The following is an 8,554-nucleotide window of genomic DNA, read 5'->3' as shown; positions in this document are numbered from 1 at the left end:
AGCTGGGTACTGCAGTAGGGGTACCCAAGCCCTGCTAGGACTCCTTCTGGAAACTTTGCCTCCCTTTGCCTGATAAGCCTGGCTGCTTCCTGAAAGCCACATTAATGCTAAACAGAGACATGGAGGAGTTATGGTGACCTCAGGGATTTTATGAATTCCTGTGTTGCTCAATCCTCCATGTCTTTCTGTAGAGGAATTCTCACTTTCAGGCTGTATAAAAGATTGCACTTAAAGCTTGTCCTGAATTTTGATCTGGAAATTTAAAGGAAAAGGCTCTATTTGCCTTCTGGCACCTTCTCAAGTGCTTGCAGACACCTGCCAGTGCTGCCTCTATTTGATGTCTTGTCCTTTTCACTGTTGTGTAACTCTACAAAACACTCTGTGCCTTCCCAGAGAAAACCAAGATGCTGTCAGAGTGACAGTCTCCTGGAGTATGTGGCAGAAAGGATGCTTCATGGCAGGGCTCTGTGGTTTTTCCCTTCTGGGGGAAAATGCAGAGCAGGTCTCCCCCATGCTGCTCATGTGGGGAAGGACGCTAAGAAATGACAGCAGCAGTGGCAAAGAGCCATGTGAAGATAGCAGCACAGTCAGAGGCAATTCCAAGAAGCTGAGCTCCTGGGCAAAGGATGGATTTTTTGAACGAAGGAGCAAACTGAACTGCAACAACCACCACAAACACATGCCATGAAAACACCTCCTCAAATTGCTCAAAGCTTTAAGGGCCCCAGGGCTTTTCAGACTCTTACACAGTGATGGATATGCCAGTGCCGAGATCCCAAAGCTGTCAGAGCAGGATGTTGGGGCTGTTTAACAATGAGCTTATGCTAAAATTGGATGTGAAAGGAAAATCAAAGTATAACAAAACAGGACAGTGAATGAAAGGTTGGGTTGCTCCCTGCTCACTCCTGCATTACAACAGGAGCTGGGATCAGCTCCCCAGGTGGGAATGGGCTGAGCCTCTGCCAGTGCATCTTTTGTTTGCAGGATGTGATACCCCTGGCTCCCAGTGTGCTCCCATAAATATGTATAACCCGATAGCAGAGTCCCTCTGCACTCTCTGCCCTAAACAACTGGAAGAGATTTACAAGCTGTTTGATGGGGAAATGCAGAGCTTAAGACCTGTCAAAACACAGTGTGAAGCCTGCATAAGTTGCTAGCAAAAGTGCAGGACTAAGACCCCACAAATTGAGTGTTGTTTCTGCTACTGCTGCTGGCCTAGGGGAAGACACAGTCCTGCAAAAGCTACATGAAAAAATGGAAGTAAAGTATAGCTCTGTTGCCAAAACTCTTGGAGATCTCCTGGAGAGAAACGAGGTATCACCACCAGAGATATCTGTTGCACTGAGCTGATACAGAGCCCGAGGATTATGAAGGAATGCTTGTTTCTAAGACAGATGCTCTACTGAGCAGCTCTAGCTAAAAAGACCAAAGCAATTGCACTTAACCAGAAGAGCTGAGGAGACAAAATAATGTTAGGCTGAAAGGTTGGATATTAGAAAAAGGGTTCCTCACCCAGAGGGTGAGCAGTGGAACAGTCTCTGTAAGGAAGTGGTCACAGTACTCAGCCTGCCAGAGCTCAAGAATAGTTTGGATGATGTTCTCAGGCACATGATGTGATCCTTGGGGCTGTGCTGTGCAGGACCTGGAGTTGGACATCAATGTTTGTTGTGGGTCTCTTCCAACTCAAGGTATATTCTATGATTCTATGATAGGGAATTACTGCCTTTTTGGAGAGGTTTGTTTTTCACATCCCATGAAGATAACCTGGTTTTGCCACCTCGCTGGCTGCTCTGTGGCTTTTTGTGTCAGGGAAGTATTTGATGTGGTTTGAAATTGCAGATGTAACTAGAGAGGCCAACCTCTTTAGAGCCAAGTGCTCACATATCCAGACATTTTGCTGTCAGTTTTTTCACATTATTGTTGTTATTATTATTATTATTATCCAATCAGTAAAGTACTTTGCACGGAGGTGTGAGAAGTCTGAGAACTTCCCGGCTCACTCCATGGTGGCAGGGCTGATGCAGTTGTTTCCCTCGAGGCTGTGGGAGGAGGGGAAGCTGCGGGAGGAACTTTCCTGGGAAGGCTCTCTGGTGAAAGGGCTGTTGCCATTTCTGCTGGACAGAGCACAGGGAAGAGCTGTGAACCATCAGTCAGACTTTATCTGACCTTTTATTTGTCTGACCTGCCCTCCCTTGAAGACCAAACACAAAATGTCATGGAGTTCCCTTCTATCAAGCTTGCAGGCAGAGGCTTATCTAAGACACGTGTGTCTGTGAGCCTCGAGCTGTGCAGCCAAGTTTCCACCAGTGCCTCCCGAAGCACTACATCTCCCTCAATCCACCACGGTGTGTCTCCAGCCAGGATTACAAAGCATGCAGATGCAAAAGTAGCACTCGCCTGAAGCAATAAATAAACTATTTCCAAACTACCTGGCTTGTTAGCTTGCTCAGCTCTGTTCCCATGGATTGCCTTGTTTTCATCTTCCAAATCCCAAGATGTGTACATTGAAAGGATCCCACATCCCTAACTTGCTGCATGTGGAAATTATATTACCAGCAACTCCCCTCCACAGCACACGGCAATTAAAAGACCAGGTTAAATAACAACTAGCCTTTGTATCCAAGCCTGGAGCACGTGCTGAATAAATTTGTGCTTGTGCTCTACATGGTTGGTCAGGAATTGTGACCCCTTCCTGCCCTTTGGCTGTGGCAGCAGGAGCTGGGGCTGGGACTGGGGGACTGCAGCTCACCCTGTCCCAGGAGGACACAGACATGAGTCCAAGTCACAGCCTCACAGTTCTTTGTTATTCTGCAAATAATCTCCCTGATACACAGGTACATGACATTTGTTTGCAAATTTGTTTGAACTTGCATCCAAATATTTTATGTGAAAAATATTTTATCCAAAAAGTCACTGCCTAATAAGAGAATTAAAAAATGGAAAAAGCATTAAATGAAAGATGTGGGAGCTTATCCCATGAGCACCTTCACGTACCAAAATAATTAAAGATCACAGCTACCTTTTATATTAATTTATTAGAAAAAAGATACAGTTTAATGTGCAAATATATACACCAAACATTACAATGAAACATGAGGAAGGTGAGCCCCTTCCCTCTAGCAATGACTTGTCCCTTCATAACAGAGATGACTGTTTAATGCTTCCCCACAGATTTACAAATACAAAAAAATGTATAATGCTTCATTTGCACAAGAAAAAGTTTATTTTTGTTTGAAAACAAAAAATATCCTGGCTTTGACATGGCAAATGTCTGCTGTTTTGGTGGCTTTCATTTTTTTTAAACCTGAGCAAGTTTTGTGGAAGAGGGGGACAAAGGGAAGGCATTGCCCTGTACTTCATTCTCATCACAGCATCTGATGGTCTTTGAATTATTAAAGTTCTGAATTACTGCAACTGAATGCAACCCAAAATCTACATCTAGGATGTAGTTAGTGACAATGAAGAAAGCAAGTGCTACCACTGGCAAAGTGAGCTGGCTGAAAACCTTGCTCCAGTTATACATGGCTGCTGGCATTTCTCAGGTTAAGTGTTCATTTCTGCCAGTAACGAAATTAATGCTGCCTCCTGTCATAAAGGGGTTATAAATGTGAAATGTAGTTTAGTCCAAAAAGCAAATGAGTTGTGGACCTGCCATGCCTTGGTCAAATGTGCAGTCATTGAAGGAGAGAGTAAGGCCATATTGAACACATCAGTGGGGGGAACCAGCTGATGGCCCCAGCAATAACCACAGGACTCAAACCATTGAGCTTGGTTGTCTTCTACGTCATCCTGCAACCAAGCTTCATCCAGCAACTCCACAAGGTGACATTTCCAATTAAATTAAAACTGTGCTGCTCATTTAGTGCGCTCCCTATTTTTAACGAGAGGCCCCAGCAGTGCTGGAGAAGGCACTACAATACCTGGGCTGGGCAATGCCAATTCCCTCAGCAGAGTTTGCTAAGGGACCACTGGCCACTCTGTGCTCATTTAGGTGCAGAGCATCTCTCTGCATCAGCTCTCACCACACTTCTGGAAAAAATACATGCAAGTAACAGACCCATGGCAAAAATAGGACACCATCAGGAGTGTGCCTGGCTGGCCCCAGAGCCAGTACTAACCAAGGGCTCTGGCCTGGGCTATATTTTCAGACAAGGCATTGTCAAAAGCTGACTCAGTTTTCATGTTTACTTTCCTTCTTGGCCAAGGTAGTAGGATTTAAGAACAGACTTAACTGAACAGTAACTCCTTTTTGCTCTGTAACACTCCTACACTCCAGCAGTTGCTCTATGGGTACTGGCCCACAGGTTTGTCAGTCGTGGCTGCTGCAGCTCCCCTCACACCCAAATCCTTAGTGGTGAGGTGGCCACAGCAGATTTGGCTTCACCATCCTCCCACCATCCTGCTCCTAACTCTCTTTGAAGTATTGTGGAATTTGACCAAAGCAAAAGAAAAAAGCCTTTGAGAAGGACTACTCTGCTTTTAATTTTTTTTCCCCAGTATTTTTAAATTTTTCCTGTTTCATGTGTTTTACCTGCACAAGAATGTATGTCATGGGCCCTGAAGCAGCTGGGAAAGGACATTACATGAAAAATCAGAATAAACCATCAAATTTAGCTCTAAGTTAAAAGTTAGAAACCAGTGAGCAGCATTTGATCAAGATAAGAGTATTGTGAGGGCAAGCAGGGGACACGGGAAGTTGAAAGGGGCCATTCTCCTCTAAGGACAGTCCCTGCCAAGCTATATGCTTATGTCCTTTTAGGGGAGTAAAAATCCAGATACAGCTCTTTCTTCTCTAAACTTCTGAACGATCCGTTAGCCAGGTTTGTTGAAGTTTAAATATTTTTACAATAAACTAGAATAACAAGTGAGTCAGTTGTCTCCAATAACTTGGTGTTTTTCTACTTCAGACGATTTTCTGACAGCATGAAAGGAAACACTCCAGTCAAACATGAGCTGATCTGTATGTGATTCTGATCCTCATCAGAGGCTGCACTGCCATCACTCCACAATCTGGGATCTGCAGTTGCAGAACATAACTTCTCTCACCCTTTGTGGAGGTTGTCTGTCTGTAATTTAAAATGCCTTTTAGCATGTCTTTTAACCCTTTCAGTACATCAGCACATACCAAGAGCTTTCAGCAACATGTATTATTTGCACACTTTGAAAGAAAGGCAATTCTTTTGAGCATAAAGGCAAAAGTCTCTCAGTATCCACAGTATCTGTGGCACTTCCACACTTCCCTCTCTCTAACATCTCTGTGCAGGTGCAGATCTCCACTGCCTCTCCTCAAATGCCCTGTCCCTGTAACAGTATCACTCCCAAGGCATGGGTGCTCCCAGCTCTGCTAAATCAGTTAGAGGACAAAACAGCTGGTTTTTAACAAACTAAATTTTAAACCAGACAGACAAGATGTATGTGGAAAAGTTGGAATTATTTTCAAAACTTTTATGAACATCAATTTAAAGAGCTTTGGTGAGGGAGGGAGGAGCAGGGCAGGAGGGAACAGCAGGTCAGCTATCTGCAGGACTAACCCTGCATTTCCAAGCAGCTCTAGGCCAGGACACTTCATGCCCACAGGCCTGGGTGCCCAGTTTGCCCCAGTCACTGAAGGTGCTGGTGAACCTTGTTCTTGCAGGGTAACCTAGTGAGATCCTGGTCATCACAGATCCCCAGGGGCTGGGCTAAAGAAGCAGTGAGCCTTGCAAGCCCTGCAGCTCTCTTGAGGTAGGAGGAAAACTGTGTTTCTGTTAGCTATGCTGCCTCTCCCATGGGATGTGCAATGGCCTCCCAGACTGCCTGAATGATCAGAGCACACAGAGTTTAAGGAACAAGTTGAGTAGGAGCCTTGAAATGCCAGTGATTTCTGCAATGCCATCTCTATGACCTCTGTTTGGTAGATTAGAATTTTTAGGATGTCAGGTTACAGCAATGCAATGTGGTAACAACAGGCACATGAAGGGAGGCCAGCGAATTGGCACTGTCAGAGAAGAAATCTTTTGTAAGGGTCCTGTCTGCCCATGTTGACAGGATCAGACCTCTTATGGCTATTGGGAGCAAAGCCCATGAGACCAAATCCAGTGTGGGTCACTCAGCATCACTGCCTACTTCCATGAGCCAAGTGGCTGTGTGCCACCGTAAAATAAAGACCACAGCCAAGCGTTTAAAGTTAAATATCTTATAAACTGTACACATGTGTCATCCTGAGATAGTGCCTGTAACAAGTCCCAAAGTAGATAAGCTTCCTGAGCCCAGAGGTCCTCACGCTGCGTGAGCACATTGTTGTCCTGTTTTGGCAGGCTCCCGGCCTCTCAGAGCACGCTGCACTTCCTAATGCTCTTTTTTATTTTGGGGTGGGTCTAGTGAAACAATCAGATTGACGACTGCTACCAGCATTCCAATGGCATTCCTTCTGCTGTTCAGATGAAAGCAGTCTTGATCCTTTGCCAGTTCTCTCAAGGCTTGCAGAAACAGGCTCACAGCTTCCCTTTCTATTTTTTGGCCAGCCAAGAGCTGTGTGGCTGCAGCCTCCTACTAGAAGAGCAGTGCCAACGACACTTCCCAAGACAGGGGAGAAAGCATCAGTAGGAATCAGACAGAAAAGTGACACGTATGAGCCACAATGGAGGGAAGAAGCTTAATACAATGACCATCATCCAGAGGGTCAGACCATGCATTCCAGTCGCATGGGCACGTAGTCCTGTTTTGAGTTCTGACAGCATCAGCTCACAGCCAGACCTTTTAAACCCAGGGGGAAAATATTTTTCAAAATTCTCTTTGCTAAAGCACTATATATTCAAAAAGTTTTATTATTGTTTCAGTATTTTAGCCCTTAGTTGATTAGTCACCAAAACCTGTCAGATGCCTGTTGCCATAAAAGTACTCCGAGCACCTGCAGCATTTGTAGGAATATCAAAAAATAGCTTTAGCAACTAGGAATTATGCAACAGAAGGAGAAGGCAGGATGAACTAGATTAATACAACTTGTAGTGGATTTGTTAACGTTAAGTGTATGACTCGTTGCAGAATCATGCCAGAAAATGGTACCATGGAGCGTACTGGTAAGGGCAGTAAAAAAGGCTAATGCATTACTTTAGTCATCAGTGAACCACTCATTCACTCAACATACTTTTTCCAGCTGAAATCAAAGGTTTCCAGTAAAAATGCCTCTACAGACTGTAAGCATCTTACAACTCTGCCTTTGAGCTCTACTGTGATAGCTGCTTCATTAACATTGTGGTTCCAGTGCAAAAAAAATCCCTCCTGATCCGAAATCTTCTTCCTTTATACTTTTGATTGTCTTTCATCTGTCCATTCTTGCTTAGTGTTCTGTAAAGCTTGAGTCTTCTGTTCATCTACTTGGACATAGTCCACTCTCTGTTCCTCAGACAGAAAAGGTTTCTATGGGACAGAGAGGAAAAAATGTTTTAATTCTCAGGTTGAAAAGGGGTGCTAGTGAAACTTAGCTTGATTTTCTGTTTTCCCTTTCCCTCATTCCTTGATTGCTTCACTTCACCTCGAAGCTCACAGTGACATCAGCTGACAAAAGCATTGCTTTACAGCCTGCTTTAGCTATAATTTTCCATCTGCCACCCTGTCACTCAGCCCAGCACAGCAAGTGAGGGAAACATGCTGTACTGGCTATTTCCATGCAGATAATAATTCTCTCCTCATCTGAGTGATCCTGCTGCAGGGATAACCTGATTTTAGATATAGGGAGGGTTTAAATAAGAAAGCTTTAGAGTCTTGAGTCTTTTGCATCTGGGAGTGTTGGCTGATGGGGAAAATGATACACAGGACATAAAGTGATCCAAACTGACAACAGTTCATTGCTTTGCAGTGGTACCTACCCACCACTTAGGCAGCTTAGAAGTTCTTTGGAACAAGGAATGTATTTTCTCAGCATTGCAAAAGAAATTGAAATGGTTTTGGTGATGCAAGAATAAAGATGCACATTTTGCCATATTATAAGAGATGGTACAGTCTTACCCAATGAATTTATCATGGGCTGCAATCTTGTTACTGCAAAGAGATTTTTGGGAAAACTAGCAGGAAAGGCTTTGTGGAGACTTGGTGAAAATGAAGGAGCATGCAGAGATCCTGCAAACATCAACCTGCTTGCCCACAAGCCCTCATGGCTGCACTTTCCAGTGCAGTCTCATACCCTGTGCCAAGCTCGTGTCAGCAGCAGCTCTATGAGTCACACTAAGGACACCCTGTCAGCACCCTCATCATGCTTTTATCATATTAATCTTGGGCCTGACACGAATACAGTCAGCTGGAAACACGACTGGCTTCATCATGGCACTTTGGGCACCTAGCAGAATCCCTGGGTCTGGATTTCCTCCCCACAAACAAAAAGGCAGGAGGCTGCGGGTTTTTCAGATGACTCGTACCTTCTGCACAGGGGATGGGGAAGCAGAGTTAAAATCCAGTGCTAAGTAATCAAGGTTAGATTTCCTTGTCCATGGAAAAGCACCACTGTATGGAGAGGTGGCCTGTCTGTGTTCCTGTCAGGAAAGAAGAAAAACTTTTAATGCTCTAAACACATGATCCT

At 44.5% G+C, this 8,554-nt stretch overlaps 1 protein-coding gene across 3 annotated transcripts in view; it reads right to left on the bottom strand.

Moving 5' to 3' along the window:
* Positions 1–3,016: 3,016 nt before the first annotated feature.
* The window catches only part of GAB3 (GRB2 associated binding protein 3), a 64,564-nt gene continuing 59,026 nt past the window's right edge, over positions 3,017–8,554 (bottom strand). For 2 of the 3 annotated variants that reach the window (XM_031504796.3, XM_085570679.1), the window contains exons 9-10: positions 8,394–8,507; positions 7,132–7,398 (exon numbers count right to left, since the gene is read on the bottom strand). In XM_031504796.3, the coding sequence (XP_031360656.1) occupies positions 7,282–7,398; positions 8,394–8,507 (231 nt within the window). In that variant the 3' untranslated portion in view covers positions 7,132–7,281. Of the gene's footprint in view, positions 7,399–8,393; positions 8,508–8,554 lie in introns of all 3 variants that reach the window. The other variant, XM_021547884.4, reaches the window with a different exon arrangement.

The sequence above is a fragment of the Lonchura striata genome, chromosome 4A (genome assembly GCF_050655825.1).
Source record: "Lonchura striata isolate lonStrDom1 chromosome 4A, ASM5065582v1, whole genome shotgun sequence".
Classification (NCBI taxonomy): domain Eukaryota; kingdom Metazoa; phylum Chordata; class Aves; order Passeriformes; family Estrildidae; genus Lonchura; species Lonchura striata.
Note: the sequence above shows the minus strand (reverse complement) of the source record. Positions and strands in the feature narration are given on the sequence as shown.